The 19,814-nt window shown below is 38.6% G+C and overlaps 1 protein-coding gene across 6 annotated transcripts in view; it reads left to right on the forward strand.

Moving 5' to 3' along the window:
- The window catches only part of PLCL2 (phospholipase C like 2), a 222,629-nt gene that overhangs the window by 112,622 nt on the left and 90,193 nt on the right, over positions 1 to 19,814 (forward strand). For all 6 annotated transcript variants that reach the window (XR_008660523.2, XM_055295536.2, XM_055295537.2 and 3 more), the window contains exons 2-3: positions 10,397 to 12,883; positions 15,436 to 15,639. Coding sequence is in view for 5 of the 6 variants with exons in the window: in XM_055295536.2 (XP_055151511.2) it covers positions 10,397 to 12,883; positions 15,436 to 15,639 (2,691 nt within the window). In the remaining variant the exon portion in view is untranslated. The remainder of the gene's footprint in view (positions 1 to 10,396; positions 12,884 to 15,435; positions 15,640 to 19,814) is intronic.

Genomic DNA, 19,814 nt, shown 5'->3' on the forward strand with positions numbered 1-19,814 from the left:
TTTAGGTAAAAATATTCTGGAGATTATGGGGATCATTGCTTCAAATTTGTACTCTTATGTGAATACTTATACAAGACTTAAATTATCATTTTAATTAAATTGATGGGCTTTAAAATTAACACAAGACTTTGAGAAGTGGTTTTTTTCCCCTATGGGTGTGGGGATGCAGCCTTCTGAAGCTTTTTGAGAGGGCAGCTGGCTATCTTTGACAGTTTCCCAGTATATCTTGGGCATCACATACGTTTGGTCGTGCATCAGTTAAACAAGACTCAGAGAGGGTGATGTTCATTCTGTTTCTTCTGTGATAGGATTATCTTTCGACAAATCCTAAGTGTTTAGAGTATTGCAGTGACACATTTATGATGGTATTTGTCTTTGTTGTTCTTCCATGAAGAAATAATTTCAGCCTGAAATGTATTTATTGAACAGGATCTAATGTAAAGTGTACAAAATTCCAGGCAGTGTTTAGAGCAGTTTTCAAATATGAACTCATCTTATCATTGTAACAACCCTGTGATGTAGGTACCATAAATAACATTTGGGGAATAGGTATTATTTTGATGGCTATTTTACAGGTGAGGAAACTGAGGCACAGAGGACATGCAGTGCTAGCTCACATCTTGTGGCGCATAGTATTTCTGTGGGTGATTCCTAAACTAGAAAGTTGATAAACTATTGAATTATTTTGTTCTACTCTGGTATAAAGAAAACCATTTCACAGCTATCAATAAAAGTTCTTTGTGTGCTTGATTTTGCTGTTTTTATTAATAAAATTGTGTTACTTATATCTATAAATTATGTAGTTTTCATTTCTTCCCTGTTTCCCAGATTGTCATTTCTCTTTTGGATAGCCTTAAAATTTCCTTCACAACTCTGTAAAACATTTATCCTCTGCCTTTACTCTGGCATTTAAGGTTGACATTTTCTCTTAGGAAGTGATAATCTTCCTCTTTGTCTTCTAAAGTTTATGTTAATAAGGCCATGATTCTAAACTTCTTAGAGGAAGGGAGGTGAGTTTGCAGATCCCTTGGAGAATCCAATCACAGTCTTGTAGAGCCTCTGAAACTCACCTGTGACTTTTCAAAGACTAACATCTAAGTTAGAGATGCCTTTGTCTTTGAAAGCACAGGTGAATTTAGCGACTACAGTCCTTTAAAAGAGAATCACTTTTCCCATAAAACTATCTATTATACGTAGTACATTTGCAGGCTTGTAGAAATAAGTGGATCAGCTGTAATCCATCTGAACTAGAATTATCTTTTATTTTTTCAATTGATACATTATAATTGTATATATTTGTGGGAGTACTTGTGATATTTTGATATATGCATGCAATGTAAAATGATCAAATCAGGGTAATTAGGACATCAGTCACGTCAAACATTTATAATTTCTTTGTGTTGAGAATATTCCAAATCTCCTCTTTTGAAATATACAATAAAGTATTAATAACTATAGTCAACCTACTGTGCTGTCAAACTCTAGAACTTATTTCTTCTGTCATTTAGTACCCATTAACCATCTTCTTTTTATTCCCCCTCCTTCCTGCCCTTCCCAAGCCTCTGATAACCACCATTCTACTCTCTACCTCCATGAGTTTAACTTTTTTAGCTCTCACATATGAGTACATGTGACATTTGTCTTTCTGTGTCTGATTTATTTCATGATGTCCTCCAGTTCCATCCATGTTGCTGCAAATGACAGTATTTTGTTCTTTTTATGGGTGAATAATATTCCATTATGTATACTTACCACATTTTAAAAATCTGGTCATCCATTAATGGACTCTTAGATTGATTCCATATTTTGGCTATTGTGAATAGCACTGTGATAAACATGGGTGTGCAGGTATTTCTTCAATGTACTGATTTCCTTTCTTTTGGATATATACCCAGCAGAGGGATTACTGGATTATATGGTAGTTCTATTTTTAGCTCTTTTGAGAAACCTTCATACTGTTTTCCAAAATGGCTATACTAATTTACATTTCCACTAACAGTATACCTTTCTTCACATCTACACCAGCTTCTGGTTTTTTGGTTTTCTTTGTCTTTTTGATAATAGCCAATTTAACTGGGATGCGATGATATCCTCATTGTGGTTTTGATAAGCATTTCCCTGATGATTAGTGATGCTGAGCGTTTTTTCATATACTTGTTGGACATTTGTCTGTTTTTTTAAAATATCTATTTAGATAATTTGCCCATTTTTAATTGCTTTTTTTGCTGTTATTAATGCCTCATTGGACAAACAGATTGCACATATTTTCTCCCATTCTGTAGACTCTCTCTTTTCACTCTGTTGTTTCTTTTGCTGTTTTTACAAATGTAATCCCATTTATTTATTTTTGTTTTTGTGACTTGTGCTTTTGAAATCTTATCCTAAAAAAAAATCTTGCCCAGCTGAATGTCTTGAAGTATGAATTGTTTCCCCAGTGTTTTCTTCTAGTAGTTTCATAGTTTCAGGTCTTACATTTAAGTCTTTAATCCATTTTGATTTGATTTTTATATATGGTAAGAGATAGGGATCTAGTTTTATTCTTTGCATGTGGATATCTGGTTTTCCCAGCACTGTTTATTGAAGAGACTGTCCTTTCCTTAATGTATGTTCTTGGTGCCTTTGTTGAAAATGAGTTGGCTGTAAATGCATTGATTTATTTCTGGGTTCTCTATTCTGTTCCATTGGTCTATGTGTCTGTTTTGATGCCCGTACCATGCTGTTTTGGTTACTATAGCTTTGTAGTATATTTTGAAGTCAGGTAGTATGATGATGCCTCCAGCTTTGTTCTTTTTACTCAGTATTGCTTTGGCTATTTGGGGTGTTTTGGGATTCCATATGAATTTGTTTATCAGTTCTAAGAGTTTATTGATGGAGTCTTTAGATTTTTTAAAATATAAGATCATGTCATCTACAAACAAGGACAGTTCGACTTATTTCTTCCCAATTTGGATTCCCTTTCTCTGTTTCTGTTGCCTAATTACTCTGGCTACAACTACAAATACTATGTTGAATAAAAGTGGTAAAAAAATGGACATCCTTGTCTTGTTCCAGATCTTAGAAAAATCGACATCCTTGTCTTGTTCCAGATCTTAGAAGAAAGACTTTCAATTTTTCCCCATCATCTGAACTAGAATTCTTATTGATATTTTTCTATATGTGACTTTCTTTTTTCTTTGGCTGCCTCAAAGCTTTTCTCTTTAATTGGTTTTCAGCAGTGTAACTATGATATATCCAGGTGTGTGTGTGTGTGTGTGTGCGTGTGTGTGTGTTTGATCCTGCTTGAGCTTCTTATTCTTGAGCTGCTTAACTTGGAAAATTCTAGGACATTATCTCTTCAAATATTTTGTTGCCCTATTATCTCTCCTGTTTTTCCTGCAGTGACTTTGTTTTCACATATGTTAGACAACAGCTCTTAGATGCTCTGTTTTGTTTTTCTAAAAAAATATATGTATATACTCTTCTGTTTCCTTGTATTTTCATTTGGATAATTTCTGTTGACCTATCTGCAAGTTTACAGATTCTTTTCTTGACTGTATTTAGTCTGCTTATTACCCTATCAAGGAATTCGTCATCTCTGATGTGGGTTTTTTTTTAATAGTATTTCCTTTGGACCATATTTTATCATTCCCATCTTTCTGTGGAAATATACCATCTGATCATGCATATTGTCCACTTTTTCCACTAGATCTTTTAACATATTAATCATAGTTGTTCTAATTTTCCTATTTAATAGTTTCAGCATCTTCTAAGTCACTTCTAGAGTCTGGCTCTGTTGATTGCTTTATCTCTTGACAATGTTTTTTGTTGTTGTTTTTGTTTTGTTTCGTTTTTCTTTTTACTTTTTTGGTATGACCTGCAATTTTTATTGGATACAAAAATCATGGTTAATAGAGACTGAAGTAAATGATATGCTCAGAAATGGGCATGTCTCTTCTTCCAGGTCATTAGTGTTGGGAAGATTGAGTCAGTAATTGAGCCAGGTTTGGGATTTGTGTTGCCATTGTTACCTTCAATGTACCACTGGCTTCAAATTTCTCCACTGGTGGGCCACTGTCATGTTGTGTTTTGTGTGAAGGAGGCAGGTAGCGTACTAGAGGGTTTACTCAGAGTTCCTGCTCTGCCCTCAGCTCTCAGCTGTGAATGCCTGTGTCAGAAAGGGTCTCTTCCCATGTTCTTGTCCCTGCTGTAATGGTAGACTGCTTGCATTTTGGTGCTAGGCTTCTGGTGGGGTCAGGAAGAATTTTTGGTCCTGCCGATCCAGTTTCAGCCTTAGGCAGCCCTATGCACCTGGGCCTCAGGAATGGGCCTTCTCACCTGTCCTAACCTGCCCTGCTCCCTGTGGCAGCCAAACTCTGCCTGTATCTGTTTTGAATTTGGGCAGGTGATAGTTTTCTGCCACTCTTCTGGTCATAGCAGAGCTGTGCTTTTGTTGATGCAGGCTCCTGATTACAAGAGGTTCTGCTACCCCCCGGGGCAATGGATCTTTGCCTGGTTCCAGAGGTGGATGGGTTCTGCTTCCATCCTTTTCCCAGTGGCCCTGCTTTACCCCCAGTTTTTCTCAGGAGCACCAATGGAGAAGATTTACAAATGAGTGCAAACTCTTCCTGTGTCTGGCACTCCCGGTTACCCTAGATGGATATACTGGGCCACACTTGGCTTTTAGGAATTCCTTAAAATTTTATCTGATTTCCTCTCACGTGCTTCCATGGTGGCCACATCTTCTTCCCATGCTCTACCAAACCCAGAACAGTTTCTTGTGTCCTATTTCTCCTTGGAGGGGCATGTCACTCTTTGAAATTCAGTTCCCTTGGTTTCTATGTGACCGTGGCTCTCTGATGGATACAAGAACAGTTATGATTTTATAGATTATTGGGCTTTTTCTTGTTAGGGTAGAAGTGATATTCTATTTTGGCTTTCTGCGTTGTAAACCACCATCTAAACTTTACTTGCCCCTACTTCATGACTTTTTAAGTCACCCATAGGCTCCTAAGCCATTAGCAGATCTGAGCCCTCATAGACTCTGCCAAGCTAGGGCAGGGGTGAGCTTTTGGGATACAGAATACAGTAGAGGGCATGACAGAAGAGGAGCGCCCATGGAGGAGAGGCATCCACAGGCCAAGGAGTTTTTGTTACTTGCAATAAAGGGCCTTTCCACATGAGCAAGAAGCAGCATTTAACTGTGCCTAGCTTTCCTTTATGTTATTTTATTCTTTTTCATTTCATTTTATTTTATAAAATGACCTTCAGAGTGACTGTCTTGCTCCAAATTCCCCCTTTTCTTCTTTTTTCTCATCTTGGAGAGCACATCAAAGTTTTAAAGAGGTGTGAAAAACTTTGCAAGGTAGTCCTTATGTGCCTGGCATGACTTATTCTTTCAATTCAGAGTTATTGTTATTGAGCTGAAGAAAGGTCAGGCCTTGCTGTGCTCGTTTAATGGACCTCAAGTTCTTTCTTGGGTTTTTTTGTTTAGTTTTGTATTGTTTTGTAAAAGAGAAATTTTTCTAACCCCCAGTTTCTCAACTTTCTAATTCTAGATCCCCCTTGATAAACATGATGATCCTCTGCCTTTCTTTAATGTTATTTATATTTCAGATTAAATAACTTGATTCAAGCAAACCAGACAGATAAACAGCTACTTTGTTTTCATACTACACCCTCTCCCCATTCTGAGCCACCCCATGCCCACACCCTAGCCCCACACCAGAATGACTGCTTAGACTTGATGACTGTTTTGCCTGGATATTTGAAACACCTGGATATTGAAACATCATTTTCTCATGATGTTTTTTGAGGAATAATCAAACAGAAAATGGGAACAAATGAGTCTTGAAAGGCAGGAGTCTTTCAAGTGGAAGTCTTTCAAGTCTTTCAAATGGAATAGGAAACAGGAGGTAATTTTCTTCCAGCAGGGCATTAACTATCTGTGTGCCCTTAGACAAGACTGCAACTCCACAACTCGGTTTCTTGTTCCTCTTCTCCAGAGCGAGCTAAATCGATTGAATCAGTGCCAGACGCTTTGTTGCCAGCAGAAGAAATGAGGTTCACCTATTCCTTATCCCATTTCAGGATGAGAATTTATGAAATTACCCATGCCCATTTATGAAATTGCCACTACTTAAGTATCCCAGATGGTAATTTTAGTGGCCTCCTATTTTTAGTGACAGCCTTCTATTAAGGCTATTAAATAAAGTAGGCAGTTATGTTAGAAAGATGTATGTTTTTCCATAGGACTCAAACTCAATATGGCTATTTATATTTTTAATGTTAAATATGAATTCTATAAACATTTTTATTTTTCCTGAATTTGCTGTGGTGCAGAATGTTTCCCTAGCCTCTTTCTAGTTCATTGCTTTACCTAAAATCATTCCTGGTATGAAATTGTTATTCTGTTGGCTAATGTACAAATGAACCTTTGTTTCTTTCTAGTTCTAAATTTTATGATTGTCAAGAAATGCAAAATTTCAGGGTTGATATGGAGGTAGGTTCTTTGGAAGCTGGTTTTCTTCCAGTCCGGACATTGTTTGTGTGTTCTTTCTCTTGAGGTTACTAAGTGCTAATAGAGTAGCAGAATTGCACCAAGTTTCCCTTCTGTTGTATTCACCACTCAGAAGCTTTGGGTGATGAGTAATCTTCACAATATAACAGCCAACTCTGAGAAATAGTTTATACTATTTTTTAAAAGTATTTTGAGGCACAAGTGTCTCAGCAGAAACCTGCATTTTTTCCTGTGGTTTTAGATGGTTAATGCATGTGAGTATTATGCATTTAGTGTTCTTCCAGTTAAAAAGGTATATGTATAGCACATGTAGGTTGAATAATTTTCATTATTTAGTTTAAACTAACTTGCATTACAAGGCAGCATAAATAATAGATCCCAGCTCTCTGCTTCTGACCAGCTACTTAGCTTAGGCAAGTATTTGATCACTGCCAGACTGAACAATGAAAGCCAAGTTGAAATGAGTAAGAGTGGGATAAGGATTCCAGGAATTAGGCAATTTGGGGCTCAATCTCCTGCCATTGAACACCAGTTCTCCTTCCCTCCCACACAAGTGCTTCTGTCCTCCCCTTCCTTTTCTCCTGGCTGTGGAAGACCATTTCACCAGCTTCTCCTGTATTCACATCCACTTGTTGCTCCCAGCCAGAGATTCTGGTCCACCCATTAAGGAGTGCAAGCTCACATCTGTTCTGTTTCTTATTGGTCTCTAAACAAGCATACTCCTCTATCGGTGTTTTCTGAACACTTTATCTGCTAGTGAGGAAGGAGAAGCAGATTCAGGCCTTGGTGTGCTATGGAGAGGACAGACGGTTCTAGGCGACAGCAGATGGAGGGAGAGGAAGAGACAGGAAGTCTCTGCTAAGGGGTGTCCTTGATGTCATTATATCTGCCCGTGCTTGGGTGGTCATCATGTTCATGTGTCTGCAGTTGATGACCAGAAGTCTCCATTCAAAGCCTGGGCTGGTTTGTGAAAAGCATGGCAATGTTTTTAAAGCCACAGTATGGTGTTTAAGCTGCTGCCTGTTCCACATACATGGGTATGTGAGCATGTGGATATGTTATTAACTTACTTTGCTATTAGGCCTTTTCCTTCTTAATGAAAAAGAAACCTATTTATCTGAAATGTATCATTTATAACAAATTAGAAAGTGTAACAGAATATTAATCAGCCCATAAAAATGAAAGAATAAAAGATTACAATGTTGAGAAAATACTACATATTTCTTAATGGATCAGTGGATAAACACCTCCATATATTTTTGTAATTGTTCTACTAGTGTCATCGTTGAGACACGATATATAAAGATTATAAAATTCCCTAACTGAATCAGTATGTTGCCTTTATCAAAGGTAAATGTGTCTCTTAAAAACTAAAGACATCGGTTGGGCGCGGTGGCTCACACCTGTAATCCCAGCACTTTGGGAGGCTGAGGCAGGCAGATCACAAGGTCAGGAGATCGGGACCATCCTGGCTAACATGGTGAAACCCTGTCTCTACTGGAAAAAAAAAAAAAAAAAAAAAAAACTAAAGACGTCATTCTGAAAAATAGAAAATTATACATTTGTTTCATGTCCTTATGCATGGCTGATTACAAAACTGATTTCATGCTAACTCACTCGAATTGATATAATACAATCTATGCTTTAGGGATTTGAAATGACTTTAATATAATGTATCTTACAGATACAATTACCACAGTTTTTATGTATTTTGCACTTTATTGTTCTGAGGATATAATTATAAAGAAATATTCTACCTTGTGGCTTTTATGTTTTGTCTTGGCACTCAGATCACAAGAGCTTCTATGGTTCGTTTTGAAACTTTGAGGAAAATAATCCCCATATGATTTAAAGTTTAAGTTTAATTACCTTCTGCAAATTGCTTTTGGAAGTATAGGTAGTTAGAAAGTAAAAGTGGTTTTAAATTTCAGAGATAGAGTATAGCATAGTAGCTTTTTAAAATATAGATATTTTCTATCCAGAGCAGGAAAATTAGAATTGCCTTTGGATAATATTCAACAATGTTCTTTTCTTTGTCATGAAAGTGATATAATTCTAACTCCCATCCCTATTTCTTATTTGTGAATACAATGAATACTGAAAATTTGTCATATATTTTATACACATACTGAAAGGCAGTATCATCTTTTAGGTTTAAAATTGTGAAAGATCTTTTGAGGTAATTTGAGCATTTTTTTCAAATAATAAAGGTCTCCATACAAGGAAGGACTTAAATACACACACAGATGTGGATGTCAGCCCCTTAAGATGAGAACATGTTACCTTAAGCAGTAAAGTTGAACAGTGCCTTATTGGTGATGCTAACTTCTTTAGAAATAAATGCTGCCTGAAGTTTTAAACTTAGTCGTTTTAATAATCTATTAATATTAAGGTACAAGGTGACATGGTTCTAAGCATTGGGGCATAGTAATAGGTTTTAATAAATCCAACTTTACGATTTTAGGAGCTCCAACAGCTATAATCTAGCCCTTCATCTCAGACTTACATGTCTATCTGATGTATACTGATGACTGATCTAGTATGAGACTTTGGAGAGAGGAATTTCTGCTGGAATTCCCATTTAACAGATACTTAATTGGTTTGTACTTAGCTATTTCTCATCGTTTGGTGCAAATAGTTTCCAGAAGTAGTCTAGACGTCTTAGCCCAAGTAGTCAGGAAATGGTTTTTAAACTTTAGTGTACATCCTCCATCACATGGAGTGCTACCTTGATGTAAATTCCTGGGCACCAGCCCCAGGGAGCTGGTTCCACGGGCCTAGGAATCTGCATTGTAACCAGGTAACCCAGATGATTCTGAGGCAGGTGGTCTGGTGACAAGCCTTTGAGAAGTGTTGGTGTAGGAGGTGTACATAGAAACAGGGCCTGTTTCGTGGTATATGACCTGTACAGTTGCACAGGCTTCACACTGACTCAGAAGAGCCCTGGTCTTCACTTAGCTCTTCTGTCACCTTGAAATTCTTAATAATTTTTAATCAAGGAATCCTGCATTTTCACTTTTCTCTGGGCTCTGAAAATTGTTTCTTTCTTTCTATTTTTTTGAGACAGGATCTTGTTCTGTTGTCCAGACTGGAGTGCTGTGGCAAGATCATAGCTCATTGCAGCCTCAATCTCCTGGGCTCAAGCAATCTTCCTGTCTCAGCCCCCTGAATACCTGGGACTACAGGCATGAGCCACCATATCTGGCTAATTAATTTTTTTTTTTTTTTTAAGACAGATTCTCACTCTGTTGCCCAGGCTGGAGTGCAGTGACACAAGCTTGGCTCACTGCACCCTTTGCCTCACGGATTCAAGTGATTCTCCTGCCTCAGCCTCCTGAGTAGGTGGGATTACAGGTGCCCGCCACCATGCCCAGCTAATTTTTGTATTTTTAGTAGAGACAGGGTTTCACTATGTTGGCCAGGCTGGTCTCAAACTTCTGACCTCGGGTGATCTGCCCCTTCTTGGCCTCCCAAAGTGCTGGGATTACAGGCATGAGCCACTGTGCGTGGCCAAAAAAAATTTTTTTTTGTAGAAATGGGATCCCACTGTATTACCCAGGTTAGTCTCAAACTCCTCGCCTCAAGCAATCCTCCTGCCTTAGCCTCCCAAAGTGCTGAGTTTATGGGTGTGAACCTCCGTGCCTGGCCTGAAATTGTTCTTCTTGATAAATATGAATTGTAATTATTCAATAATGATTTCATACCTGTTGGTATTAGGCTGTCAACTCCAAGGCCAATTCTGAGCTTTAGAGATGAATGAGTATCATTCATCACAGGAGCCTAGAATAGGAAATCTTAATAGTATGATTTTTTTCAAGGAAATTAAATTTCTATTCATAATCTTGAACATAGAAACCTGTATTTATGTTATTCTAATATACGACCTTTTTTTTCTCTCAGGATGGTACAAAACAGAAGAGGGAACGGAAAAAAACAGTCTCATTCAGCAGCATGCCAACAGAGAAGAAGATCAGCAGTGCAAGTGATTGTATTAATTCAATGGTTGAGGGTTCAGAACTCAAAAAGGTTCGCTCCAACTCTAGAATTTATCATAGGTACTTTTTACTGGATGCCGACATGCAGAGCCTAAGGTGGGAGCCATCTAAGAAGGATTCTGAGAAAGCCAAGATTGATATTAAATCCATCAAGGAAGTGAGAACAGGAAAAAACACAGACATATTCCGCAGCAATGGCATTTCTGACCAGATATCTGAAGATTGTGCGTTTTCCGTCATATATGGAGAGAATTATGAGTCACTGGATTTGGTTGCCAACTCCGCAGATGTTGCAAACATTTGGGTTACGGGACTGCGGTACCTAATTTCTTATGGAAAACATACGCTTGATATGTTAGAAAGTAGCCAAGATAACATGAGGACTTCTTGGGTTTCACAAATGTTTAGTGAAATCGATGTAGATAACCTTGGACATATAACTCTGTGTAATGCTGTGCAATGTATCAGAAACCTCAATCCTGGTTTAAAAACGAGCAAAATTGAGCTTAAGTTCAAAGAATTGCATAAATCAAAGGACAAAGCTGGTACCGAGGTCACAAAGGAAGAATTTATTGAGGTTTTTCATGAGCTTTGTACTAGACCTGAAATTTATTTCCTTTTAGTTCAGTTTTCAAGCAATAAAGAATTCCTTGATACCAAGGACCTTATGATGTTTCTTGAGGCAGAACAGGGTGTGGCACATATAAATGAGGAAATAAGCCTTGAAATTATTCACAAATATGAGCCATCCAAAGAGGGTCAGGAAAAGGGATGGCTCTCCATAGATGGGTTCACTAATTACCTTATGTCACCTGACTGTTATATATTTGATCCAGAACATAAGAAGGTCTGTCAGGATATGAAGCAACCTCTGTCTCATTACTTTATAAACTCATCTCATAATACATACTTAATAGAGGATCAGTTCCGAGGTCCCTCCGACATCACAGGATATATTCGAGCTCTTAAAATGGGTTGCCGGAGTGTTGAATTAGATGTATGGGATGGGCCGGACAATGAACCTGTAATTTACACAGGCCACACCATGACCTCTCAGATAGTTTTCCGCAGTGTCATTGATATTATTAACAAGTATGCATTCTTTGCTTCAGAGTATCCTCTTATCTTGTGTTTAGAAAACCACTGTTCCATTAAACAGCAGAAGGTAATGGTTCAGCACATGAAGAAACTTTTAGGAGACAAGCTCTATACAACATCACCCAATGTTGAGGAATCTTATCTACCATCCCCAGATGTCCTGAGAGGGAAAATACTAATTAAAGCAAAGAAGCTGTCCTCAAATTGCTCTGGGGTAGAAGGAGATGTTACTGATGAAGATGAAGGAGCAGAAATGTCTCAGAGGATGGGAAAAGAGAATGTGGAGCAACCCAACCATGTGCCTGTGAAGCGATTTCAGCTTTGTAAAGAACTGTCTGAACTGGTCAGCATCTGCAAATCAGTTCAGTTCAAAGAATTTCAGGTGTCATTTCAGGTTCAGAAGTACTGGGAAGTCTGTTCCTTTAATGAAGTGCTTGCCAGCAAGTATGCCAATGAAAATCCAGGGGACTTTGTAAATTACAACAAACGTTTCCTTGCTAGGGTTTTTCCCAGTCCAATGAGAATTGATTCCAGTAACATGAACCCTCAAGATTTTTGGAAATGTGGTTGCCAAATTGTAGCCATGAACTTTCAGACACCAGGACTGATGATGGACCTGAATATTGGCTGGTTTAGGCAGAACGGAAACTGTGGCTATGTCCTCCGGCCGGCCATCATGAGGGAGGAGGTCTCCTTCTTCAGCGCCAATACAAAAGACTCTGTCCCAGGGGTCTCACCTCAACTTCTTCACATTAAAATCATCAGTGGGCAGAACTTTCCCAAGCCGAAAGGATCAGGTGCCAAAGGTGACGTGGTGGATCCTTATGTCTATGTTGAAATCCATGGAATCCCTGCTGATTGTGCAGAACAAAGGACAAAAACAGTGCACCAGAATGGAGACGCTCCCATTTTTGATGAAAGCTTTGAATTTCAAATCAACCTGCCTGAACTGGCCATGGTGCGCTTTGTAGTGCTGGATGATGACTACATTGGGGATGAATTCATTGGCCAGTACACAATTCCCTTTGAATGTTTACAGACGGGCTACCGCCATGTCCCCCTGCAGTCCTTAACTGGAGAGGTCCTTGCACATGCTTCTTTATTTGTCCACGTGGCTATTACTAACCGAAGAGGAGGAGGGAAGCCTCATAAAAGGGGCCTTTCTGTGAGAAAAGGGAAGAAATCCAGGGAATATGCATCTTTGAGAACATTGTGGATTAAAACTGTGGATGAGGTATTCAAGAATGCCCAACCCCCTATACGGGATGCCACAGATCTGAGAGAAAACATGCAGGTGCGTGCTTGTGTTTAATTATTTACTCAGTGGTTCTCCTACTTAGTACACGTCCATAGTTTATAAATATATTGGTTTTTTAATAATGGTATATTTAAGTAGTTTTTAAATTCCGATTAGTTCTTAGAATGTTTGCCACTAGTCTCTTTTTTATCATTTAAATTCCTAAAGGTACAGTTGATATTGAAAATGTTGATTACATATTGGGAAAAGTAAGTCTCGTTGCTGTGTTACACACCTTCGTCCCAGTCCCTGTTAATGACTGCTGAACAGCTCCTTGTTTTTTCTAATAGTATACATGGGAATCTCTGGGATTTCTGAATATTCCTTACCTGGAACACAAATTGATGATCTATTAAAATAAAAAGGATATAGGTCAAAGTAAAATGAATGTGATCCAGTCCTTTCTTAAGGAGCTGTAATGCTGAGGAGATGGGAAACCTTTAAATGAGCCATAAATATATGTGTATGCATGGTGAGCCTTCTCTTGATTTGAGAGGTTAGCTAATTCTATAAGTAAAAGAGATGTCTGTATTTATTAGAAGTTTAAGATAATGATTATCTCTGAAATATATAATGGCTAAAAGCAATCAGTTAGGAATTACATATTTAATTAAGGATCGCCCACACATCTAGCCATATACTAGGACCCCTGAGTGACACAGAGCTAGACAGCAAGGGCCTGCCTCATGCAGACAGCAGCCCTAACCTGTCATACTGTGTGAGAAGTGGTATGTGTGTGATAAGTGCTCCATGTCTGCTTATTTTATATTTAAAAAATTATATTTTAAAATGACCAATGAGAATGATGCCAACAAATAAAATCTGACTGAGAAAATTCAACATTTTTTCCCTATCAACTAATTCTGTGTGTACTTCATGAATAAAAAGACCTTCCCACAATAAGGAAATTTGTTTCCTTTCTCTAAAAGTAAAAGCATAGCAGACATATGAAGGGCTTTTCCCTGTTTCTGAGGGTGAAAGTGGTTTGGTAAACCCTCAGCTCTGAGCAAGCGCATTGTCCACTGCCCAGTGGCTGCTGTGGTGTGTGTGACACAGAATTCCTTTGAGGATTTGTCAGAGCTCAAGCATTGTCTTTTTCAAAGCCTCGTCTGCACTGAACCTGACAAAGCAGTCGATAGTGATACTGAATGAGCACCTGCCATGCACAAACAGTCTAGGCCATGAAGATGCAGTGGTGAACAAACAGATTGACTGACTGCCTTCAACGGGCTTCCATGCTAGTTGGGGGCAGGCAGTGGGAAGGGGAAACAGACAGGAGGCAGGCAGATAAACAAATAGAACAACTGCAGATATGAGTAAGTGGTGTAATAAGAGTGACTGGGGAACTGCACTTTAAATATCACAGTCATGATTGATTTCTGTAACGTCAATATCAAAGTGATTTGAGCCAATGATCTATATTTGATGTCCATATTTAAAGCAATATTAATAAAAATGAAATGTTTAAATTTAAAACTAAAGTGTTGTTCATTCCCAAGAAGCTGCATTATTTGAGAGCAGAAGGCACAGGCCTGCAGGGCCTAGGTCCACCCCCTCTGCCCACATGCCCAGCCCAGACCAGGACCCAAGTGTGCCTCAAATAGCCCACCTGACTCTTATTATGATTATAATTGGCCTATTATTACTCATGGTGACTCAAAGCATGGGCCTTAACATCAACAGCTTTCAGGTAAAATCTTGACTCCTTCACTTACTAGCTGTGTGACCCTAGACAAACAGAGAGGGATTATAGCTAAGGCTCAGTGTTCTCATCCATAACATGGCTTGCTGTGTGGATTAAATGGAAGTAATGTGTAATAAATATGCCTAGTATGGCTTAGCACTTAGTAAGTGTTCATAGAAGGCCAGCTCATGGCATTTTACAGTGTTGAAGGTTTTTCTTTAATGGATATTTAAATGGCATATCTCTGGTGATTAGAAAAAAGAGAGAGAGAGAGGAGGCATTGAGATCAGCAGTGACACTAATAGGGGAAGGTCACAGGTAACCAAGGTCCCTGCTGGGCAGACTCACCAGAGAACAGTAGCATCCTCAAAGGTTCTTTAGATTTTGAGCCAGCAGGCATAAATAGATGAGAGATTCAGGTTTCTACCTTGCAAATATTTCTTTCCCTTTTGTATGGCTGGCATATTTGATACTTATTTTAAATCAGATTTGATTTTTTTTCTCCTAAATCTTTACCCTCTTTGAATGCAGAAGCTATTCTCTCTGTTTGCTAATAGTTGCATATCCACATCAGCACTACTATGAACTTTGGGCTGAAAAGAGGCCTTACCCTTCAGAAGAATTTGACTTATTTGCATTCTCAGTACTTTTGATAAATTGGTGTTACAAATGTCCATAACAGTATTTACTTTGGATAATAGCCATTTTTCCCAGGATAAAACAATCGTTAGCCAATTCTGTTATAACACTGCTAATAACTGTTGTACCAGGTGGTTCAAGCATAATCAGATATATCAAATATAATATCCATGAGAAATTAAAATCCCTAGTTAATTACAAATGCTCCTTTCATTCCATTTAACAGAATGCGGTGGTGTCATTCAAGGAGCTGTGTGGCCTCTCCTCTGTGGCCAATCTCATGCAGTGCATGTTGGCGGTGTCTCCCCGCTTTCTGGGGCCCGATAACACACCCCTAGTGGTCCTGAATCTCAGTGAGCAGTACCCCACAATGGAGCTGCAGGGAATTGTGCCAGAGGTTCTGAAGAAGATCGTAACAACTTATGACATGGTGAGTTGTCATTTGTCCTTTTACATAGCCTGGGTGAGAGAGATATCCTAAGACAACACAGCAGATGTACTTTGGAGCTTTTGCTGAAGTGCGCTTTCCTATTTCATGCTTCATTCACCTATGCTGGAGAAGTAATTCCCCTGACCTTGCTGTATTTGAAAGAGATTAGTGTTTTGTTGTTTTTGAAAGCAGAATTCAGAGACACTCACCTCAGTTGGATTAAACATCAGTTAGCTTCTCAGCTATATCTGAATTGATTTTTAAAGGATGCACTATTTTCCACACAGATATAGGAACGAGTTTTTAAAAATCTTATCCTGTAGCCAGTCATTGATTTATTCGTTTTCATTTTATTTTCATTTTTTCAACTGGTAAGGGCAAGAAATTTAACTTAAAAATGTAATGCCATGAGGGACAGGTGACTGTATCACATGACTCCGCTCTAGGCCGTGGTTTCCTTTCTTACAGGAGCTGCTCTGTGATACCCGTATTTGTAATCAGCTTAACCCTAATGGGGTATCCTCAGGACACCTAGAATATTACATTTTTCTACTTAAGATTTACCTTGCATTTTCTTAATCACATCCTGCTCTTACTGTAATTTTTTTATTTATCATAACTCTAAGAGAGAATTTATTGGGTGAAGGACACCCATTTCAAGTGTATGATGTAGTTGAAGCTGTCATTGACTCTTCAACCTATCAGGGTTAAGGGTGGTGTTGAACACTCCCCTCCCAGATGGGCCAGGCTGTCTTCCAGTACTATTTAGAGTACTTGGGGGTGAGTACCTCATCTGCTACCTCCTCCACTCCAAAAGCACAAGCTAAGACCACGAAACTCTAGGCTTCTTCTGATGTAGCTTGCTGTGCTCAAGGGCAAAACAGGATCGGCATCATAAACCTAAACAGAAATATTTTTGACTGTTTCATAAGTTGTCTGAAAGCTGTAATTTAGAGGGATTTATGCAGTTCAAGGGAAAGAAAAAAGACGTTGGGCCAGCACTTCTCAATTGTGACTACTTCGTAGGTTTCTTAGGATGTTAGTAAATATCACACAGGGGAAGGGTTTCATAGGATGTTAGTAAATATCACATGGGGGGAAGGTTCCTTGATTAAATAATTTTGGGAAATACTAGTTTGAACAAAAGTAATCAGATATCTTTACTGCTTAAGTAAATAAAAGGTTCTTAGAAACTTTTATTTGCTATCACCATGAGTTCCAAGATAGTGATAGAGTATTTCCAGTTTCACAAATTGACTTGCCCATTGGAATACTATTTCTAAAAACAAAGATTCTGAAGAATATATTTTGGAAAATGCTTCTTCAGTCTTTGTATGAATAAGTCTATCTTCAGTCTTTGGATGAGTAAGTCTAGAAGTACAAGTCAGAAGAATGCAGTGTTTTAAACAGCTTATGAGTTCATTACCTTAAAAAAAGTGATTATTTGCGCATTTCGTAGATTCCTATGAAGTAGTCACACATTGTAGTGGGGGCTGTTTCCTTCTTAGCATTCATGGTAACCTTAAGAGACACCAGGAACTGAATATTGGACACTGCAAGCAAACTACATAGAGTGGCACCCTCCTGCAGAGAGGAGGGAGGCCAGGGTCAGGTGTCTGATGAGCCTCAGGTGCTGAGTGCCACTGTGCTGAGTGCCAAAGGGGGCCACAAAGACTCATATGAACAGCCCCATCCTCGGGGAGCCATGAAGTCCACTAGGAGAGAAAACGAGGCTGGGGACCAACATCAACACAGGAAGCATGCTGAGATTCCTTTGGTGGGGAAATAGAAAAAGGGGTAAAAATGGAAAAGTCTGAAGATCTTTTACATGCTATGACCCAGACTGCCTAGATAGTTCTTGACTTAAGTTTTATGAGACAAAGCCAAAAAAAGTAGCTGATATTTGTAAATGCTTTTAAAGCATAAGCCACAAATAAAATCACATACCTATTTCACTGACCAAAATCTAATATGATTTACCCCCTAAGACATTTCCTTGATTTCTGTGACAGTCATACAGTGACATTTCTTCGTGGCGAGCTTTTTAACAGGGACTTCTTGAGAGTGGGGTGGTAGTCCCCCGTGGAGGTGATAACAGCATAACAGGGCAGGCCAAGTTCAGGGGCTGATTTCTGCTCTATCAAGAGTGTGTGATCATATCTGGTTTCTCATGGTCTATGTTAAAAATCCTTATGGCCACCAGCAACCTTTATGGCACTCACAGCAATATTCAGCTCAGGAATGGCTCATTGCTCCTTGGTTCCCTGCCCCTTCCTCTTGGACTGGTAGATGCTAGCACTTAATATGTAACTCTTATTTGCATCTAACTGTATCATTATATTGTTATAGAATTGACAAGACAGAATATGCTAGCTTGCTTAAAATTTTTAAATTATAAAATTACTCTTTTATAATGTATAATTGAAATAGCTGTGCAGCCTTATACCGCCTAATTTATCGATATGTTCTGTTAATTCCATCTGATAAAATAAGCTAATAAAATATTTAAAATTAAATTTAAATTATGGCTGCAGCAATATTATAACTCTTGTAATATTTTACAGTTCTTTTTAGTGACTTAATGGTTTCTTACCTTGTGACAATTTATTAAAGCTAGCCAGAATATATTAAATATTGATGGGAAATGTACTAAAGGTCTCGGACAGCCCGTAACTCTAAATACAGCTCTTTATTTTTGTAATGTTAGGTTGAGCTTGACCCAAAATTAACCTTAGAAATAAGATCTTATTTCATTCTGTTGACTTCCCGTGTATAATGTGTGGAGGCGAATGAGAAGTAAAGGCAAGTTGAGAAACTCCTCCAGAACTCCTGTGTCATGGCCAGTCTACATACCTAAAGTGTGTCTTCCTGTGAGGACAGTGCCATGGTACCTCCTAAAATGTACAGATGTGTATTTATGCTATCAAGATTGTGATTACTTTTCAATATCTAGACTCTATTAATAAAATAGTATTTCAGAAGTGTGCCAGTTTCTTTGTGAAAACGAAGAATGCAGATTGTTGTCCTAATGGCTGCTATGATTACTACCAGCAAACAAGCCTTGAAAACTGCCAGAATTGTGCTTATGGTGCTCTCATGGCTCCTATGGCAGGGTGAGCCTGGGACCTAGCTCAAGAAGGCAGGTATCAGAGCCATTCAGGAGTGGAGAAGAAGAGAAATTCACAGACCTACTTAGACTAGGCAGATTAAGGGAGTTTTAGTAGGAACTGGACTGGGATGGAAAGTGGGAATGACCCTGTTAGCAGTGCTGGAGTCAGAGACATGAGTGTGGGATAGAAGGCACCTGCTGAACTTGTGCCTGGAGGCCTGGGGCACACAGATGACCCTTCTTCCTCCCGATGGTGAGCAAGGGCCCTAGAGTCCTCTCCCGCTAGAACCTAGAGCACGAAAGCTGCACATAGCAACCCTAGGTAGGGAAATTGTAGCAGGGGTGGAAGGAGGCCTCATGCAAATGGAGGCTTACAGGGCCTTTAAATGAGGCATCTTTGTCCCCTTAAGCTCAGTGTCCTTAAGTACTTCATCCCATGATTTAGGGGCTCAACCTGTGAGGGCTCATCTTCCTCCAGTCAGCTTGTCCTCTCTGCCTCTCTTAATGGAAGTGACCCTTGAGTCCCTTTTTTCATACCTATCTACTTTTTTTCAACAGATGGGGGCTGGGCTCCATTATTAAGCCATGTGGTTGGGCTTTTGCTCACAACCCATTATTTATTGCATTGAACAGCATGTATTATTATATCATACATCATGACCATAAAGTCAGAGGGTCAAACTTTTGAACCAAATAATTGACTTGCTTTAAAGATGTCACGTTTGGTTGTTTTGAAGTGGCATATAATAGAAATTTAATTGGTTTATTTCAATAAAACAGATACAAAATAAGTTACTGCATTTTTGGTGATGAATTCAACACCCATTTATAAGCTCTTAGCACGTGCACTGCTCACTCATCAACAATAAGTATTTATTGATTGCCTACTGTGTACCAGTGACTATTCTAGGCAACATGAGGTAATATAAAGATGAAAAAGACTTTTTTTTTCCCTTGAGGAGCTTACAATTTAGTTGAAGAGATGCTGCAGTATGTTTATAGATAACTGATGAGATGATAGACAATAGATAGTACATAGATATTTTAAAATATTTAAATGAATTAT

Source organism: Symphalangus syndactylus, chromosome 10 (genome assembly GCF_028878055.3).
Source record: "Symphalangus syndactylus isolate Jambi chromosome 10, NHGRI_mSymSyn1-v2.1_pri, whole genome shotgun sequence".
Classification (NCBI taxonomy): domain Eukaryota; kingdom Metazoa; phylum Chordata; class Mammalia; order Primates; family Hylobatidae; genus Symphalangus; species Symphalangus syndactylus.